This window comes from Stigmatopora argus, chromosome 15 (genome assembly GCF_051989625.1).
Source record: "Stigmatopora argus isolate UIUO_Sarg chromosome 15, RoL_Sarg_1.0, whole genome shotgun sequence".
Classification (NCBI taxonomy): Eukaryota; Metazoa; Chordata; class Actinopteri; order Syngnathiformes; family Syngnathidae; genus Stigmatopora; species Stigmatopora argus.
The window spans coordinates 7,730,503-7,751,955 of NC_135401.1; the positions used below are offsets into that span (position 1 = coordinate 7,730,503).

General features: G+C 39.9%; 2 protein-coding genes across 2 annotated transcripts; both read right to left on the reverse strand.

The window, feature by feature from the left end:
• Positions 1–259: 259 nt before the first annotated feature.
• yju2 (YJU2 splicing factor homolog) lies at positions 260–2,886 on the reverse strand. Its single transcript, XM_077621107.1, has 8 exons — positions 2,720–2,886; positions 2,457–2,557; positions 2,042–2,186; positions 1,834–1,968; positions 1,175–1,356; positions 958–1,108; positions 735–882; positions 260–456 (listed from the first exon to the last, which is right to left on the reverse strand). The coding sequence occupies exons 1-8, from the start codon at positions 2,741–2,743 to the stop codon at positions 347–349; spliced, it is 996 nt and encodes a 331-aa protein (XP_077477233.1). The 5' UTR covers positions 2,744–2,886; the 3' UTR covers positions 260–346.
• A 600-nt stretch (positions 2,887–3,486) lies between these two features.
• frmd6 (FERM domain containing 6) lies at positions 3,487–19,722 on the reverse strand. The gene is made up of 14 exons (XM_077621553.1): positions 19,547–19,722; positions 13,286–13,496; positions 12,669–12,759; positions 11,104–11,183; positions 10,763–10,839; positions 10,496–10,682; positions 9,450–9,605; positions 9,270–9,335; positions 9,105–9,173; positions 8,577–8,751; positions 7,224–7,532; positions 6,441–6,572; positions 6,271–6,362; positions 3,487–5,639 (listed from the first exon to the last, which is right to left on the reverse strand). The coding sequence occupies exons 2-14, from the start codon at positions 13,382–13,384 to the stop codon at positions 5,370–5,372; spliced, it is 1,803 nt and encodes a 600-aa protein (XP_077477679.1). The 5' UTR covers positions 13,385–13,496; positions 19,547–19,722; the 3' UTR covers positions 3,487–5,369.
• Positions 19,723–21,453: the final 1,731 nt, after the last annotated feature.

Consider the following 21,453-nt stretch of genomic DNA (forward strand, 5'->3'; position numbering starts at 1 on the left):
TTTCTTATGATGATAAAACTTCACCGTCACTTATTTAAAAAAACTAGACGTTAAATTATTTTTATATAAGATATGATTTTGAAAACATACCTTTGTTTGGGAAATATACATATCAATAACTTAGTACTTAGTCTTAGGCTCAAAACTACAAATCACAGAGAGTTTTGGAATGATGAGGGAGCCTATACAAACCAATTCTAAAAAATAAATAAATAATCCATATAAGCTCAGGTCTCCAAAATATTTCATACAATTCAGCTCCATTAAAATCAGTTTATTAGAACACTAAAATATGTTCACTGAAAACCATGGTTTCATAGGTATGTATATACGTGCATATTGATCATCAGTCGCTGTCATTGCTCTCGCTTCCAGAATAATTACCCAGCAGGCTGAGCGAGGATGACCCATTTGGCGCCGCAGGACAAGCGGTCGAAGGCTTTGCCATCTTTGTGTCTAAAAAGAAGAAATTCATGGCAAGAAAAGTTTCCATCACTTTGCTAAAAAGGCAAAATGTAGCCAGAGAGTGCCTGGAACTTTGAGATATGAAATCAGGGCAACTGTGGAAAAACGAGCCAATGTTTTAAAATGTGCAGTACTAAAAATTGCCACTGGAGGCCGACTCCAAAACAGAGCAATTTGCATTGACATGCCATGTTAATTTATCTGCTGCTATAATTCTGTCATTTTTCCCCCTCTGCCTGGTGTGAAAAAGTAATTTAAAAAATCTATACCTGTTAAATTTGCAGCGGCGGTCTTAACTAGACCCGCCCCCGCCGATTTCTTGCGCACGACGAGTGAGCCGAGAGCGTTGCCCGCCCCCAGCGTTCCCACGCTCTTCTCCCAGCTCTCCACCTTAGCCTTCTTCGCAATCAGCGGCCTCTGTAGGACAAAAAGGGAGCAATATTTCCTCATCGGTGGCCAAATGGCAGTGAAAAATGGTAGTATTGCACGTACGTGTGTTTCTGTGGAGTTGTCCATGGTGAGGATGTCCGTGGGACTTTCAATTTGCTGTGATTGGACGTCTGTTCTGCTTCCGTCACTCTCCTCTTCGTTCTCGGAGTCCGAGTCTCGCAGTCTTTTCACCAGCGCTCGATCCAACATGTCTCTGCGCAATAGATTTCAGGTCAGAAATGAACGTAACAGTCCACTGTCATGTCATCGGGCATTTTACTTGGTCTCCCTCTCGTCCTCCTCCTTTTCACGCTCCCTCTCTCTCTTCTCCAGCTCCCGGTACTGGCCAAGCATCCCCTCAAAGTCCACCTGGGCCTGCCTCTGGTTGAGCTCCTTCAGTTCCTGAAGGTTCTCCAAGACCTCCATCTCCATCTTGGAGTCTCGTGTACGGTTCTCCAACACCTGGCAGACGGCACCAAAAAAATATATGTATTGTTTAATAAAAAATGTAATAAATGAAGTGAAAATTTGTAAATTTCTGGCAAAATAACCATAAAAATTGTAGTATTGTGACTATTTTGCATTTAGTGACCAAAATATTTTTTTCAAAACAGGATGCAAACAAAAAAAATATACAACTAAAGGGGCCAATTACAGGAATGGAAACTGAGGGGGCAAAAAAAAGAAAAAGAATCACCATATCCCTATATAATTTAGATGGGATAGTATTTTGGGCAGGGCTGAAAATGCAAATAAAAAGTCTCCAGTCTCCAGCCCAATGTTACCATAAAACGGGGCCAGTTCAATAAACCTCAGTTCAAATGACAGCCCTGCATCCAACAAGAGATTCTGTCAAAACAACCCCAAATTTGATCAACCCTACTTATGATGTGTGTCGAACCCAAAATAATCCCCGACTGTGATTTTGCATGCACCGACCTTCATAGGATTGTTAAGCTCCTCATCCTCTCGCTCCTGCTGAATTCGCTTCTCTTCCTCCTCAATGAGTTTCTCCGCCTGGAAATTTCGGGTGGCGCCGTGTTCCACGGAGTAATCCGTGTTCTCCGGGTCGGTCTGGAATGATGCGTGCGCCGTTTACAATGACGTCTTTTTTTTTTAAACTGTCACATTTATTGCTTCCACTCACCTTGAAGGTAATCTCGGCCAGGCAACGCGTGCATTTGATGTAAAAGCGAAAAATGGGCAGCCCCATGTACAATTGATTTTGTACCGTCTCTTTACGTGCGTTGAACTTCTTTCCCTTGTAGATGTACTCGCCGCATGTTTTACACCTGTACATTATCAAAGTTATTTTCCAAATATAATACATTTGATACAAATCTGAACATTGAAGAAGTCCTCTTTGTACTGTGCTCAATAAAAAAAGGTTTTACAGAATTTAAAAATCATTGTCATTCACATAAGGTCCAACTTGATTTGAATTGGGGCTGTAGTTGTTTGAAATTATATTTTAAGATCATTGATTGAGTCACATTTGGGATTTTGACCAGGAAAACAAGACATTTTAATCCGTTTTTAAGGATGGACTGAGGTCCACTCACCTCATGTTGAATGGTGCCATCAATCTGACCACGTACTGTCGATCTTTGGGCAGTTTAAGTTTTGGTATTTTGGCCGGATCAAAATCAGGAGGGTAGTATTTCTGTAAATAATGACAAAAAACGAGTCAGTCAAGCCTGCCGCGACATTTTTGTCCCATTCGGTACCAGCACGAAAAAACAACAATTTGTGAAACATTCGGCGGTCATAGCAAACAAACACCATGAAAAGATTCATTAGTTACACAACTAGGTGTTTTACTTACATTCAATACTTTTCTTTCTGACATTTTTGCAGTCGCAAGATAAGCAAGTAGTACAAACGATTGACGTAAGAAGCTAGCTACCGCTAGCAAACTCCTCTTTTCACTTCTTTTTTTGAATGACGACTAGCAAGAAAAGTTTAGACTCATTACCCCCATCTACTGGTAAGGAGTGTGAATCGAAAATACTAAACGCCACCTAAATTCAATCAAATAAATGAAAAATATCATAGCAGTATCGTTGATCTTAGAATTGACCAAATCCTTTATTTTAAGTCTCCTAATAATTTTTTTATTCAATAAGGGAAAAAAGAAAATATTTTTATTATTTATTCATCATCGAATTTCAATAAAGGGAATTTCTATTGATGAAATACTATATTTTATTAGTTTAAATTTTAAAAAGGGATAACAAATAAAGGTTCATTTTTAATTCAAAAAAAATACAGTAAATATTCTCTTATTTTTTGTATTAATTTTAAAAGAAATATTATTTTGCTTGTAATAATTGTGAATGAATGCAATACCCTTCCATATGAATACATTAAATTTGAATCAAAACTAAATGTACACACATACAAAAGATATATTAGTTTTTCCCTAACTCAAAAGGAAAAGCTTAGTTAGCAGTGCTGCTTTCCATTATAAAAAAATACGTCTTGTCCTATCAAACTTTGCGAAACATGATAAAGCTCAATGAATAAAAATGATAGATTCCTAATTTCCTACATAGTGATATTCAAAATCAGCACACAAGAACAGCCTTCTGGCAAATAGATGTAGATTTTTAATCAGATATTAGAGGCATTAGTACCAAAAAGGCACACAGTCCGCTTCATAAAAGTGATGAGAAATCTTTTTTTTACGCTACAAGTTGACAAAAACATTTTTTTCCTGAAGAGCGAGATAGATCCTTTCACAGAAAGGATGACAGAAGAGGCATCAAAGAGACTTAGTAGAAAAAAAATGGTGGTTCTTCTTTTTTTTAAAGGTTCTGTACCTTCATCATGATAAAAGAAACCATCTGTTAAAAAAAGAAAACGTTTTCATTCATAAAATTTCAAAATAAAACACATTTTAAGAATACACTGTAAAAAACACAACACTTGTTCAGTTGCTGCAATGCATTAAAAAACAATTAAAGCTGAGCAATCTGCATGTTGACCGCTTTCGCACATTTTTTTGTCTTATTCATAGTACAAAAACTCAAATACTCATAGATATCACGTGTCTAGCGCTAAATGCAAAAAGCAGCAAAATGATCGTATTGTATTTCAAAGTACTACAAGCTCCATTGACTATCATTTTACTGTTATTGAACGGCACTGACACAAAATGGCCGACAAGATTGCCTCCCAATTCGCTTTTGGCATCCAGTTCTATATTCATCTGATATCTTTGCAAATACGTACTCCCCCAAAGTCTAAAGTGTTCTTTCGACTTTTTTTGGTCTTGTTTCGCTTTAGGACAAAATCGAGCAGCCTTCCAAGTGTCTATTTAAAGAAAAAAAGATTTAAAAAATAATAATTTGAACTCCGAGGTGAATGAACATTCACATTTGGACGTCTAACACAGTCAATGGCACCAAAAAAAGTGAACCGAAGTCCAGTTTAAGGCGTCAGCTTGTTTTTTTTTTCATTAGAACTTAAAAATTCAAGTGAATAAGGTGAGTTAAAATTTCATATTCTGCCAACTTTTTTTTTTTAAATACTGGCAAGATAGTTCATCCTGTGGAGACGTCTCTCTCTCACACACACACACACACACACACAGACACACACACACAGACACACACACACACACAAACACACAGACACACACACACACAGACAGACACACACACACACACACACACACACACACACACACACACAACCAAACGTCGACTTTTAGATGAAAAAAAAGAGGGCATTCCCTGATGAATTCTTTTTGGATGGAATCACTATGAACTAAGATATGAGTATTAAATTTGATTTGTTGGGGAAAAAATGACATAAGTTCAGTTGTTTGGATGCTTTGAAGTGTTCTGCATGTCTAGACACTTAAAAATACTTTAAGCAAAGTGTATTTCACATGATGTTCATTTATACTTGGGTGTTGTCTGTTCCTTTAAGTTGGCGTCGGGCAAACAACCTTAAAACGGCACCAGGCGGTGTTCAAATAACGGAAGGGAGGCGGCGATTGTCTTGGGTTAAAAAGGCACGTCGGGTGGCGCACGCCTCGCTTTGTCCAGAGGTGTGTGAATCGTCCATTTGTCCATCTCGTCGTCTTTGGTTGCTAGTGCGCCATTGGAGTCATTTTCCATCCCTTTAGCGTTGCTGCTCTATGTACCTTTTGGACATTTGTTTTTATTATTCTACTTTTGGGGAAAACAAAAACAAACTACAGTTCCATTTTTCGTTTCATGTGTCAACAAAAACAAGGTATTTCTCAGGGTTTTATTTTATTTCCCAGCCTTCTATCCCGTAATGGCACATGTGACAAAGGTTAGTTTTCTGTTTGTCAAGTATCAATTATGAATCAGGAAACTAGTAAGCTTCACCTCCCATTTGATGTTGACACACAAAAGATGGAAAATACGCTTGTTTGTGGAAAATTGGAGGGAAAAACAAATGGCTAAAAGGTACACAGACTTTTGGAGAAGAGGAATTCCTCACACTACAAACTCGGGCACGTCGTCGCCGGTGAGGTCCAGCGAGAAGTACTTGCTGGTTCTCTTGATCCCGGCGCACTGATCGGCCAGACCCTGGTGGGCTCCGCCTCCGCCGTCGCTCAGCTCCTGGGCACACCCGAAAGTGTAGCTGTGCGCCGTGTCCTGGCACAGCTCGGCCCACTGAAGGCAGTCCTTCTGGTACAGGCGGACGTCATCCAACGACTGACTGTGGCGGTCGCCGGACGATGAAGGCTTTCGGCAGGTCGACGTCTGCGAGCCGCAAACAAATAAGATTTTTAGCGTATATCGCTGTCAATGGGAACCAAGGAGTTATTTATGAAAGGAGTTTTTCCCCTCTCAGCCATCAGGACTCTGAATTTGCGTTAGGACGACACACAATCCCTTCTGTGCAATAACTTCGGGGTGTGCAATAACAATGTGCAATATCTTAGATTGTGCAATATTTTAGAATTTACCTTGCCAGGACGTGACTTTTTATATTTTTCTATTACTTATTTATGTTTATTTTTATTTCTATTTTATTTTTTCCTGGGAAAGCGCACTTTGTGGAGTAGCACCACCAATTTCGTTATACGCAGCTGTGTTTGATGACAATAAAGGCTTTTGATTTGATAATGTTGCACAGGGTCGTCATTTTTTGACATCGGGAGACGTTTTTGCTCTTTATGAAGGACGTTTACCATACCTGTCAACCTCTGCCGATAACTGCCCTTATAAATGATTATGATTCCCCTTACAAACCCCCAAAAAACCTTACAAACACTGTACAAGTCGTACGACTCGTACGGTGTTTGTAAGGTTTTTTGGGGGTTTGTAAGGGGAATCATAATCATTTATAAGGGCAGTTATCGGCAGAGGTTGACAGGTATGGTTTACCAACCTGCGGGAGGGACTCGATGCTTTGTCCTCTCATCTTGACGACCGTCTCCGAGGAGCTGGATGTGGACGAGCTGACGTCTTTCACGACGAGACCTGCCGACGTCGCGTTTCGTAAACTTATTGACCAATTGTCAATAAAAAGGCTGCTTTTAAATGAAATCCAATTTTTACCAGATAATCCGTTGTTGTGATCGGGGGACATGGTCAACATGTCCTCAGTGATGTGGATGCACAGCTCCTGGTGTAAGGATGTCTCGCTGAGCTCTTCGTAGTCTTTCGGGTCGTCCACCAGCATCTCGATCTCTGTCGGGATTTATATCTGATTTGAACCTGCGCAAACTTTGGTTTGTGTCACTTTTTTTAACCTTCATTGACTTATTAGCACAAATATGGCAACTGACAAGTGCAGAATGAGTCTTTGAAGTATTTAAAAAAAGGAAATATTCATTGCCGTGTGCCGTTTCGTCACGTTTCACCTGTGGAGTGAGTTCATTTTCATGAATTTTCCATCCTGACTACAAGGAGAAAATTTTAAAGTCACATTAAATTTGTTTGTTTTTTGTTCTACCTTTACATAAAGAGTTTTTATTAAATTTTGTGCTTAGCAACAAATTGTTGGGGATTTATGCTGTTCATATTTTTACCAGTGCAGCTTTTGGGGTTTTGACTTGAAGTCTAATAAAAACAAAAAAATATTTTGATAGCCGAATAGTCAAGTAATTGCAAAAACAATTGGCAATTAGGTGACTATCGAAAGTAATCCTGTTGAAACGTGCCATTTTTATACTTACAGTTGAGTGGCTAATCTTAAGGATTTCAAATGGTTTGCTCAATAATCATAGCTTAACAAATATGTATTTTTTTTGTTTACTCAAAAGTGATGGTTTGCTAGTGAATTCATTTTAAAGCCTTTGACTTTTAGTTTTTCTCCCCTGGTGGTCAGTGTTAGCGTACCGTCATCATCCAGGATTCGCTCTTTGCCACCGCTTTCCACGCCCGACGTGCGCGAGCTGCCGTGGCTGGCGGTGGACGAGCCACACGTCCTAAGGGCCCCGCGGGGGGTCGGGTGGGTCACGCGGATGCTGTCCGCTTCGATGCCAGACGTGTGCGAACTGCCGTGGCTGGCGGTGGAGTGGCGGGAAAGGCGTTTGTGGCGGGAGCCGCTGCCGGCGCTGCTACCGCTGGCCCGTGAACGCTTGTCCAGGTGATCCATGTCCAGGTCCAGAGCATCGCTGATATAAGACTCGCGGTACTGTTTCTTCTCTGGAAATTCACACATGATGAGAAATAGCAGTGACTTATTTTTCTACAGAGAAACTCTCCCATTAAAGGTGCACTGATTTTTCAGGGATCGGTCGATCACCTAAACAATTAACAATTGTATCCTTATTTTTCTCTTGTGACAGTTAGCTACATTAGCATGTTAGTATTTGGTCATGAACAGTCGTGGTCTTTTTGTATATTGACGCTCTATATATAGTCACTGTGCGTTAATTCTTTTGCAACCGCTTAATGGCTTTATTACTTTGGCTTTTGAGGTCAGACAATATCCCATTTGTCTGACATTCAAATTGTTTGAGAATTTAAAAATAATTTATATGGGATAATTCTCATATAGTCTTTCATGTCAGATTTCCACACGAGACCTGATTTATGTATTATATGTGTATGTGTGTATGTATATGTATAGGTGTATGTACACGTATATATGGGGTTACATGAATTGGCACATATATATATATACACATATATATATATACACATATATATATATACACATATATATATATACATATATACATATATATATATATACACTTCAGCAACACGCTTATTTATTTATATATTTATTCATGTATTTATTTATTAACTTACTTATTACCTATCTATTTATGTCTAAAATGCCTTTCCTATTTCTGCATCCTCACCCTCTTGCTACTGTGACAACGAAATTTCCCGATTACGGGATGAATAAAGTTATCCAATCCAATATAATTAAATAAATTCCCAAAATCTGAAAATGTCTATTCAATTTTTTAAAACCTTGGGTTTTTTTGTAAATAAAAATAATGCTTCATTATATTTTTCAACAAAACAAATGATAATTTAGTGGAATGTTTTTAAATTTTCTTTTCTTTTTGTTTTTTTAGAGAACTATTGCATGGGAATGCTTCACATTAAAACAAAAATGATTGTTAAAAAAATCGAGATTGGCAAGTAATTTGAGTGAATTGTGATTCTTGCATCCCTGCCTCCAATTCGTGCATCTATAATGAATACAAGAGAAAATGGAAGTCTTTGACTGACCTTCATGTTCCTCCAGCCGGCGGACCTGCTTGAGGACGGGCTGCAGATTCATGTAAAGTCGGTGGCTGTTGCTGAGCAGCTGGAGGAGGTGGCGGGAGCGCGCGGGGCACCCCGTGTAGTAGATGAGCTTCCGGGCCGAGGGCAACCCGTCTGGGAGGATCTCAAATTTCTTTCCCTGGGGAGAGGAAGTAAACAAACACTTATGTTTCAGTGGCATTGACGGCACGGGACGTCTAGTACTCCATTTTGACTGGGAAGCAAATGAGTTCAATGAGTGCCCATTAAAGTGTTAAATGTTCCGTATTACCATGACTCACTCAACAGTGCCAATGTCAAGGCTCTCTGTAAGTGTACATAGTGTCGTGTCGTATTTTATATGTAGGTCTACTTTGTGTGTGGGCAGGAAAATCCTTCCTAATTCTTCGATTGGTTCCAGAGGCCTCACGGGGCTGACGCACAACACCGTGGAAGAGAAAGCAAGCCTCGCCAGAAGAGGCTTAGGATGATTTGATGGCATATGTGACTCACCACGAAGACGAGCTTCCCCACATTGGTCCACGGGAAGTCATACAAAAGCTGCCTCACGGAGCCGACGTTCTGCAAACATGGAGCAAAGATTAACGTGGCTGCCGAGTGGATTAAGTGATCATCCGCGCACGGAGCAGTCAATCTGATCCAGATGAAGGATTATACCTGGAATATTTGAATCCCACGTAATGTCAGTCCTAAAGTTAGAGATGCCTCCACTTCTTTCTTGTCCTAAATCAAAGTTAGATCAAGAGAGAATGTCAAAAACAGAGGCTGGTTAATGAATAAAGACACCCATTCATCTCAATTCAGCACCATCTGGCTTTAATAATATTTAGTACTGACTTTGAAGAGTTTGTAGTAATGGACGGTGACATCATCAAGCTGCGCGCACTCCTTGATGTACTTGAGATGCGCCTCGGAGGCGGTGAGGGCAAACTGGTCCTTGTGCATGTTGGGGATATGTCTCAGAATGTAGTCGCGGCCACGCTTGGTTATCACCTAAGCAAAAAGATGAATAAAATCCTGAAATGTTTTCCATTATGAAGAACGAGGTTAGTGAAGGGAAAGATGGCGGACATGAAGTTCACCATGTAGCTTCTGATTTTGAGGTTTTCTTTTTTTGTTATTTCCTGTGGTGAGTTATGATAAGGAGGGAGATTGCAGGAAGTTGGCGCAATCAGCCGGGTGTGGTTTCACGAACCAAGAAAACCCAAACTCAGAAATAAGTATGTCACCTCTAATGACAAAAATCCAACTGGTCAATGGCTGCCAGTGATTCAAAAATGCTGCACTCCCTCTGACCTTTGCTGTCAACCATTCAGATGTTTTTCACCATCAGTGGTGATGAGTTAATGATCATTGTGCTAAATGTGGCATTGGAGAAGAATGAATGAAGAAGCTGTGTGAGCGTAAACAATGTGTAATGGTTCACGTGGACGTATTGGACTGTTTCAGTTTTTTATTTTTAGTTCGGTTCACCTGCTTGCTTCAATAACTTTCAGGTGTGACAAATACAAGCAAAGAGCCTGAGCTATTTAAATAAATAACTACATAGTTATATTTGTCATCTTCAGGGTTTTGCAGTAAATGGGTTAAAGCTTTTCTTGTTTATATACCGAATTTCCTAAACGTTTTTAAGTGTTTCATTTTCAATTTATTTTTGTTTTAAACTTCAGAGTGTCATTAAATTGCATTTAATTGCATTTTTACACCAGTTCTAGTGTTTACATCATTTAAATAAAAACATTATAAGTGTTTTTTTGGCTGCCTTTGTTGGCCCCAAAATGAACCGAATGGAGCACTGCAAGGAATGGAGCATACATAAAATGCCATTTTAGTGTAGTGTTACACCCATATACAAAACAAATATAGCTATTAGGTGCACTCACCCAGGGGGGAAAGTAAGCTTCGGGTTCAAAGTATTTGCCAAAGTGCTTGTTCCGTTTGAAGTTGCCCATGTCAGCCTGCAGGGCGAAAGCCGCCAGCAGGAAGTATGCTTCCTCTCTCTGGATGCACTGTGAGACTAGCACCTGTTTCCTCAGGTGCCAATAGTAATAGTACCTGGCAGCCCGGTCGCTAAAAATCACAAAAACACACACACATTCATGTTAGCACGCTAGTTGACAGCCACAATTAAATGAGTAAGCCAGACTTGCCTGATCAAACGTCCGTTTTCCACGTAATACTGAGCTCTGAAGTGGATGATCATTGGTGGGCCAAACTGGTCGATTCCCTGTGGAAGAGTTCATCACGCTATAATTCAAAGGAATCTGGCCTACTTTATTCTGGGAGACTTAAGTGCAACATTTTTAAACATGGTGGGAGAGAGTGCGTGCATCATGAAGAGAACAAGTTTATATTTGTTCAAGAGACTGTCAAACACCTGGTATACATGACTCTGTGTGAAAGACAAAGTATTCCGGTGTGTAAATAGTGACTTATCAACTACCTCATTGTGGAGCAGTAGAATGCAGGGACAGATTTACAGCGTGGTTACCTTGCTGGCTTCTTTTTTCCATTCTTTGGGGCAGTACTTGGACAGTTTCTGATCCAGTTCCATGTAAATGTGTTCATTATCTGCGCAGAGAAAGGCACATTTTCACTTAGCGAACTTTGGGTATGTTATTATTGATACATACTTTATAAACAAAGGGTGAACGCAAATTATCATCTTGTCACTACTGGGAGTTTTATTCAATATCAATAGCTGAGAACTACAAAAAAAACATGTTTCAGATACCACATAATAAATTTGATTAAACAAAACACTGTGTATGTCATTTTAATCACTAGATTGACACATGCGATTCAAAAGTGAGACACATGGAGGACTAGTACTGAGACCCCAGAACATGAGGTGTCCTCCAGGTGGGGTGTGGGGACAGTGACTGTCACAAAAGTGGCTGGGTGGCCATTGTTTGACTTGGGCATTTGACACTGCTCAGACAAACACTTAAAGAATGTCCTACAATCAGACCCTCTGGCTCCGAGCCAGTGCGCTGCTCGGCCCGTCATTGGCTCATCTGGACGCCAGCTGTCTGAAAACAACATTTTTATTTTTTTTGCAACAGGCTCTCAACCTCTGCAGTTGTCTGCCAGTGTTACTCTCATCTGAGTGCTGCAACAATTAATCGACAAGTTAACTATAAAGTTAATCAAAGGGTACTTTCATCATTTATATTGTTGATCTAAAAAATTTCCAAATTCTTTTTTAGGCTTTAACTATTTATAGGGAAAGTGACTGTATCTGACTTTTTTAAAAAATACTGTATTTTCTGGACTATAAGTTGCACTTTTTTTCATAGTTTGGCCTGCGACTTTTATATATTTTTCTCCTCTCTTTGGGCACAGAAACACTTATGTTTTTTAAAGGCTAAACCCTAAAACAGTAAATGTTAAATTAACATAAAACATTAATTTATTTTTACTTTAAAATATGTTTGTTCTTCATTGCTGATCAAATTTTAAAAAATGCCCTCCCTAAAATGACACTTCACATATACTTTTTTTCCCTCTTCATTGTCCATTTTTTTGGCAGGTGCGACTTACAGTTTGAAAATGATGGTACTTATCTTACAACAGACATAAATCTCATTAGTCTGCAAAAATCCATAAATTAGCAACACTTGACTAGTCAAAGAGCCAAAGGGTTCAACACGGTCTGTCTTGTGGTTGATTATGTGTACAGTGACAATAAAAGATTCTACTCTAATCTATTCTATTAGAGTCCCAAAAATAACGGTAATCATTTGTGGCAGCCCCATTTGCACTCACACACTAAACTATACACACACACATGCAGCAACTGATATGACCCTTCCAGGGCTGCACAATAGAGTTAGTCAGAATGAGGGGGCCCGGGTCCATGGAGACCTCCATGACAGCTAGGTGAGACATGCTACATTTAGGGCCCATTGCGCTTTTCCCAGCCAAGGAGAAAAAATGCCAGGCTACAAAAGTTTTAACGGGTCAGTGTTCACAATGGGCATGTCGTGACCCCCTCCTGCAGCCGTCTGAAAAGTCTTCAGTAAATAGATTTGGCACACAAAATGGTGGACTCACTTTGAATAACACTGAGTCCAAATAGATGACAGTCCTTCAGCCTCAAAAGGTCACACACCTGGACCAACAGCTCCTGACACAGGGTTTTTACCTAAGGTGGAAATGATAGGGTAAAAATCTTATCTTAACATTTTCAATAAAAAAAACAAATCATGGTTAACCCTCGATAGAGTACTCATTTAACTCACTGACTGCCATTCCCAGTTGAAATGAACTGGAATCTATCCTTGTCAATGGTAGGAAATGAGTAGAATGGTAGACCTATATTTTCATTCTTTATAAGGAAAGTGGCTATTTTGGGGAATTGAAAAAAAATACTTGAATGTGGCAACAAGACTGACTGTGTTTTAGTGTGACGGACAGTGTTAGACGTCAAATGAAATCAGTGCCCTTTAATAGGTTAAAAAAAAAGAATTCATTGAAAATGTTTTTTCAATCATGTTTCATTCTGAGGGAGAAAAAAATGTCTGTGTTTAGTTTCAGGAGATATGAAGCATATCCCACATGACCAGCCATTTTACAATTGCTTATTTTTTATTGAAAGGTCAGCAGAAAAGATTCCTGCCGTTTGAGAATGTTTGAAAAGCAGCGAAGCGGAAGATGCATTTTCCACTCACATTGACTATGACGTTGAGCGTATCGTCGTTGGGCAGAAAGACACAGACGCAGCGGCGGTCCTGCATGGCTTTGTTGTTGTGGAAGTTCACTTTGCTCATCTTCGTGTGAGCCCACCGGCCCTCTACCACCGCCACTGATGCGCCGACTTCAGCCGCGCTTCAGTACTCGCCGGGAAGAGGAGCATGGAGACACCCCGGCTGCGCTCGACCACTGTGTAGACACATTAACCAAAAGCGTGAGATGTACGTAGATGAGCTTCCCGGATGCTGTGAAAATTCCCAGAGGACAAAAGAAGGTCACAGAACAACTGACAAAGGGCCAGATCAAATATTTGTCGAATAATCATTGAATGGTGGCAGCCATATGAGTTTATTTATATTGAATTGAATCCTGTTATTGTCATTATACAATTACGATGAGATTACATGGGTTGGTCAACATAATAGCTCTCCCAAGGAATCCATGGCCCACGACAATAATGATTTAGAAAAGGGCAATTGTTTGACTTTTCAGTTGACCACCTACTTTGGCATATCATGGGGCTGTTGAAATGTCACGTTGCTTCCTAACACAATGTTGAATTATTCTCTGAATAAATACAGTACTGTAAGCAAGCACTAGTGGAAGTACCCAAAAAATGGCTTTTATTCAGCTGACATGAGAAAGATTCCAACTCAACGCCCATTATCTTGTGATCCACTTGTGAACAATTGGGTCCTGTTTGAAGTCACAATAAAACTAGGTTAGGTTAGGACTTTATTTCATCCCGTATTCGGGAAATTTCTTGGTTGCAGTAGCAAGACATACACAAGACACATAAGACATTGTAGACCTAGGTAAAAAAAACTGGAGCCACACACAGGAAGTCCACAAGGTGGGGACCTTCTGCAGACTGAGACTGAGGTTACCGCAGAGTTCCTCAGTTGTCTGGAGGACTTTAGGATTTTTAAAAATTTAGAATTTAAAAAATGGATGGACTGAGCTTTTAACCCTTTATCGGACCAATTACTACTTTTTGGGTTGGGAGTGATGGACTTTTGGATTCTCACCTAAGGGGTCGCCATGGTCAAACTGTAGAATTGCCTGTTAGATTATGCCAGATGCCATTAAAAAAAAGAATCATACCAATTTTAACATGTGCCCTATAAAGCGTTACATAGATTCAAGGACCGGCGCCCTCTGTGGAATCTTCAGCAACTTTTGCCCGCATTTTAGAAGACGGCCAATTTTGTTCAAGACTTTGAGGAGATTTGATATACTGTACTTTGTGAGGGCTTTTCAATCTCGGTTGACTTTTAGCTGTAAAGGAAACGACAGCAAAAAGCTGTAGCGTGGCTCAAAAAGTGGGTTAAGCTGAAGATCGTGTTGCGGATCTGCAGTTCGAAGTGAGTCAGCCATAACCGAGTGAAGTCATCTTCTAATGCGTTGAAACATCTGCACACGAGACCGTAGAAGGACGTGAAAATTCTCCGACCAATTAGGGCAAGCGAGGGAGAGTGGCAGATAATCATATTAGTGGAGTGCGATGCAACAGCAGTGCAGGGTCATAACAAAGAGCTGCCAACTGAGCTTCCTGCGGCCCTTTCAGCCCCGCAAACAGAGATTTCTGTCAACGTGGCAAAGCACTCGGCGGCAGAGCCTGTCATCAAATCCTACAAAAGGGCTTTGGAGAGCGAGAGGGCCTCTCCCTCAAACTATGCAGGTCTATTTCTTAGTTTCAGACGCAGGATGAGTCGCTGCGCCTAGCTGCTTGCGGGGAACAGCGAGTCTAAAGGAAAGCTTCCCCGGCTTTGGTGATTTAAAAAAAAGAGAAAAAAAGGAAAATCGCATCCCGGGAGGAGGCTGTCGCCACACTGCAGGTAGAGGAAGTGTCAATCCTGAATAAAGAGTGCACAGGAAAGATGGAGGTGGTGTTCAAAGGCGAGGGCTGGGAGAGAAAAAAAAGGAAAAGTGCTGCAGTCAGGAGAAATCCGGGCTCACATCTGCTTCTCATTTTGACAATGTCTACCATTGATTCGAGATGCGGCGCCCACAAACTACATTCCTACTTAGCGTACTACAACTGTCCAAATAACTCTGTAATAAACGGTCAAATAACGCACTCCTGTTAGAGCAGTAACCTCATTTTCATGAAGTTGTTCACAGTATTCAAAACTAACCTTGGCTGGGCGAGCTGACCCAAAAAGCAATATAGCCCCTCCGCTGCATTGAAAATATGAATTTGATTATTAACTTTAAATTCACAAGTAAACACTACCGTAAAAATAGAAGCAGTGAAACTTTAATGACAGTATCAAAGTAGTAGAATTAGAATTCCAGGAAAGCTTTATTGATACAATTTGTTCTTGGCAGCGTAAAAAAATTACAAGTCTGTTTTTGTCTATCATTGTTCCCGAGGCATTTGTGTGTCACTATTCAATGTTTTACGAGTAAATGTCATGGCGGAGTGCCTGTTAAGGGTCCTTCTCTAAAATGTAGCGAGGATTATGCATTAAATTGTCTGTTTGGGAAATGTGGCTTTATTCTCAATTTTATCAGCGAGTTGGCCTTTGGGGTGAAAAATGTGTTTTAATCATGAAACAATACGGATGAATTCACGGTTCACCGGATCTACTATACGTCGTCCTAGCGGAGATGTTTCAAGGGCTCGCTTTGAAAGGTCGTGACTTTTTCCCGCGGCCAGGAGAACTGTTTATTCAGCTGAAGAGAAAATGCTGCTGAGCTTGACGACTCGCTCTAAATCACAGCGGTCACGCGGCGGCATTAGCTTTGACGGTGATGCTCAGGCTGAGTCCTTCTCCCCACCCTGTAAAGCTGCTTGCTGGTAGCTTAAGAAGCGAGATGTAAACGGGGGAAAAAGCCCGTTAAGCGATCCACACTTGATGTCTTTTGTGGGATGTTAAGGAGTAAACATACTTCATTGTGTGTATTGCTATGCAAAAGTGCTGAGGGGAGGCACCTGTCTATAAATACGTACCATGTATGGTTTTAGCTTTTAAGCCTAATCTCCCAAAGGAAGAAGACTGATATTTACACTACACTAGACTATACTACAACTACAGCAGTAGTTGTCTTAAGTACCTCTCAAGTGAGCATATTGTCAAGAGATGGATGATACTTGACGCCCGGTTTCAAGCACAACACATTCATTTCAGCTGTATCATGACTACACGTAGCCTGGACTGAAATTTGCTGGTTTTAAGTCTAGTAATTTTCACATTGTAAGGTGTAGAACAAGAAAGGAGAAGGGTGGTGGAACATCACAGAGTCAATGGAGCTAAACACTGGCGACATGGTGGCCAAGTATGCATGTATGACAAGGGACTTCATTGTTAACACTGTCCAGTAATCCTTTGAATATTGCGGTTAATGTAGACCAAACATGGCCGCAATAATTGAAAAATCGCAAAGTAGGGTCACCCCTATTATAATAATTTTTAGTAAGACTGGGTTCCGCTTACGAATTTTAGCGTGGATTTTCACATTTTTATGAACTTTAATTTTTTTTTATTTTAATTTTTAATAATTAATAGCGGGAAAAATCGTGAAGTAGTGAATTCGCGATAAGTGAAGTCGTGATAATCGAGGGATTACTGTACATGACATTTTTAATGGTTTATCAATAAGACCTTCTTGAAGATTTATTTATTTTTAAGCAGTATTTTTGTGCACGAAGTTCAAAGTTCCATTTTTTAATTTGACTATCAAATCTTGTGGTGAGTTTGTGTATGTATCATTACGGTCATAACCTAAAAAACCTCATCTTTGAACATTTTCTATGTATCACTATACAATTTACTTTTGTAGCTAAACATATTTATGAAAGAAAAACAAAGAAAGAACCAAAGCGCGTTGGTATTAGCTCGTTAAAAGTATTTTCTTGGATTAACAAAAGGAGCATGCCTTCCTTCGTGAGTGGCTGCTAACCATGTGCTTTGGTTTGAAGCGATCGCCTACTATCACACACACGCAATTGCAAAACAGTACCAGGCGACATGTTAGAACAGACCCAGCTCCCCACCCAGTGCTCTAGCCTGAACCGCGTGTGAGTAATTCCCCAACACGCCGCAGCGACGTCAACCCAGCCATTAGGTGTTCTCAAAATAGAGTACGGCAGCATTTAAGGAGAGGGTTAAGACGTGAGTTGCAATTAGAGAAAAACCAGAACTCTACATTTGCTGGATCCCGGCTTACATTCTGACAGTTTGCTACTGACAACGTTGTCCCATTTTCATACCTGACAGAGGTCTCCATTTCTGTTTTTTTAAATGGATTGGTATGTTTAAAAGTTGAGCGGAATGTTCAACAGCATCCGGCTGCATGCGTCCACCTGCTATTTGGCCAGCTCATGAATCTATCAGTCAGTCATGCTGGTCGAACATCACCTCATTGGAAGGAAAAGGCATCATGAAAATCACCAATCAAATATTAACATTGCTCTATATAACTGTTTAGGAAGATTTTTTTAACCTACACATGGTTCAAACCCTCTTCAATTAGCCTCTTAACTCATTTCCAGCCATTCAGGGTGATAGAAGTCCAAACCATTTTGACTGGGACGGCTAGTGATGATGATTTGAAACGATTTAATTGTGAATTCTCGTATTGTTTGAACTCCTCGATGATAAAAGAATGATTAGCTTTTAAGTTCATAAAACAAAATTTTCCCCTCATGGGCGTTGGACAACAATTATATCATTACTTAAGTAGTGATAATCCTTTCTCAGCATATATGCGACATGTTAAAAAAATGGAAAAAAGCATCACAAAACTCTATCTTGGACACGTGAATTAAACATAACTTCCAAGTATATTTCATGTTTCAAAAGTGCTCAAATGTGAGACAAAATGAGAATTCCACCCAAATGTGCCGCTGTGCACCGAGTTGATTGACATTAAAGAAGGTATATACATGATTTAATTCAACTGTCAGTAGCCGATAGTTGACAAATTGCAAAAATAATTGCCGATGAGTTGACTCCCAAAATGTTTGTGACAAGGACTAAGGGGTCCACTTCCTTGCATAGACCAAAGCGGTGTGAAAAAACACAATCTAAGGAAGGAGAGACAAATACAGGAAGTAGTGAGACATTTTTGTTGTAACGTTGACTTGGAGAGACAAATCCACACATTTCTCTGCAGCAGGTGTGACCTCTGTTATGGCCTAAAGAATACTAACATATAAACCCCACTTGCAATTGTTTGCACTGGCTCCCATTGTTCGCAGAACTGATTTTAAAGGGAAAGACAACCTTTGTCAACTCAGCAGATAGATTGTTTATGAAATTTAAAGGGAAAAAAAACAATGAAGATGAAGATTGACCTTCCAGAGATAGGCTCCACACCTTTTAACGCCGCACATTCCAACCATTCATCTCAATGAATCATCAAAACACATAGTGAACATCCTCGTTTCCTACTTCAACGGCACTGCTTCTATCCAAACAAGAACAAAAAACACACTTCTGTTCAAATTTTGACCAAAGATTGGTCAACCATTATGATGCAACATGAACATTAAAATGGTCACACCGAGATTGCATCGTTACTTAGCATATATACTTAATCATTTAAAAAAAAAATCTGTTTCAATTTCCACCTTTCTCATCACATCCCTCCTATACCAATGTTGTCAACGTAAAAAAAATGGACGTCTATCACCGTCAATGGCAGCGTAACATGAACATTTTTTTTTCCTCTTAGTTTTTTTCTTTTAAGTTTATTTAAGAACAACAAAGTCAGCAAGAACTGGAGACCTGCAAGGCAGTTTAAAAAGTTTTGTGGCATCTGGAAAGCTGCATAAACACCATTTTGTCCTCGTAACATCTGACTGACTGTTTGTATGTGTGTGTGCGTGTGTGTGTGACAGAGTAATTACACAACAACAAGGGAGGAAATTAGCACTACTCCAAAGAATGCGCTCCTAAGGGATTACTTAAAAAAAACTTTGCTTTGTTTTCCTCATCACAGATGAATCGGAGATGACACAATTAGTGGAGAGGCAAAAAAAAATACAGCAAAAAGTTGCCAACCTAAATTCCATGGCAACATTCCCTCTGCATTAACACTGGCAGCATCATCAAGTTACGTGTCGAGACACAGATTTACACGGGTTCAAACAGCCCACTTGTCAATATAAAACCAGCTAATAAAATGAGAAAATGGGCATTGTAACAAGTTTTGCGCAGTGACGTGACATTAGGAAAAGCTTGGATTAAGTTTTTGCTATTTAAATCTCGCCTAACAACCACTAAACTCACCTTTTCTCGAAGAAAAAACGACGTATTTCCATGAAGGTGGGTTAAATCCAAAGGCGGCGTTGTTCGTGGTGGTTAATATAATAATAATAATTAGATATCCGTAGTGCCGAGAGAGAATAATTGATGAAGTTCGACGGACGAGACTCTAGTAGGTCGACTCGCGCCACATTGTGCCCGAGCTCTAGTTTCTCTTCTGGGTTTGCATGAGCTCGGCGAGAGGGGGCGTCGGTAAGGGGTGTTCTGTGAAAGAAGGATGGAGTAAAATAAAGAACACAGCCACAAAATGGCACGATTTTAGTTTTATTTACCTATAAAACGGTAATTATTTATATTGAATTCGGCGTTATTACGAGTTACTGAGTCTAACATGGTGAAACGTCGGGACCCTGGTTTGAAACCCACCCATTTTTATTCAAAGTTGGTATCGTCCACGGCTGCCTCTCATTCCTTTCCCGGCTGGATTGGAAGATTGGAGTGTCCCACCGGCTGTGGAAGGGGACCAAGCGGGTGGGACTTTGTGTGAAGATATTAAAAGCAAGGCCAGAAAAAAAATCTTGTTATGTGGGCCATCTTTCTTTTCCTTTTTCTTCCCAAAGCGGAAATGACTTGTATAAAAACGTCTAATAAATCACAGTGTACTCCCGAAACAATTCACAAAGCTGGAAAAACTCACTTTACACTAGCTAGGGCTGGGCAATATTGACGATATATCAGAAAAATGTGATATGAAGGGACACAATAAGACGTCCAGTTTCCTATATATATTGCATGAATATCTTTTCTCAATGTTATATCTTTAATGTGGTTTGTTATAAGTTGTTATAATTATAAGTTAAAAGTTGTTTAATGAAGTAAGAAAAAGCTAACCCCTGGCCAGTGTTTTAATCTGAAGCAACAAAACCTTGAGAAGATTATCATGACAGAAAATATGACCTTTACTTTGTTCTGTAAACAAAATGATCTAATCTTAATTCATTCAATGCCATTGAAGCTGCGGCTCCAGGGCCGTGTGTGGCTCTCGTAATCCTTCTGCTGTGACTTTACATGAGTTCATTGGCGATCATTGGAGTCGCAGTACTATCTGGCGACATCTGAATTTTGTTATCGTTTGGCCAGACAAAAGAAACGTTGAAGTCATCTTGAACGCGCCACTTTTGCACACTCAAGTAATTGTTGTGGAAGAGAAAGAAGGAACGACAGAGCGGAGGCGAGAAAGGCCAACGAAAGTTATGCTTGAAGGCAGAGGCACAGTGAAGATGGTACCAGATGGTACTGTGAAAATAATACGCCACCCTCAATCAATACACTTGTCTTCCATTCAAACACTGGAGCAAGCTGGAGAAACGGTATTAGAAGAAGAAGTTTATCCCTTTAATTAATATCTATTTTATTGGTATTCAAAATGGATGTTTTAGAATTAGTGATACAGCAATAATAAATCAAGGGTTTGATCCCAGGTGGGTCTTCACTGTGTGGAGTTTGCATGTTCGCCAATGGCTTGCGTGGGTTTTCTCCGGGTATTCCGGTTGCCTCCCACCGTCAGTTCAGAAAATGAATGGAAAAAAATTAAATGCTCAGGGCCCCCAAAAACAGTTTAGAGTTGATGTTTTTTTTCTTCTTCTTAAATTTCATAATAATGAACAAATTGCCGGCGATTTACAAAGACAAAATGCAAAATATCAATATCACTTCCATATTGACTCAAATTTTGATTGTTTTCTGAAAATGAGGTATATTTCTCAAATACCGTACTTTTTGAATTATAGTAATATTGAGCATTTGTTGTCTGGATGTTATAAATAATTTTAGAGAAAGGGTAACCTATAAATACCAGCAAATGGGGTGCTTGTTTCCGGTGAAACTTTAAAGTAGCCACTTATAAAGTAACTCCAGAGTTGGTCACATAT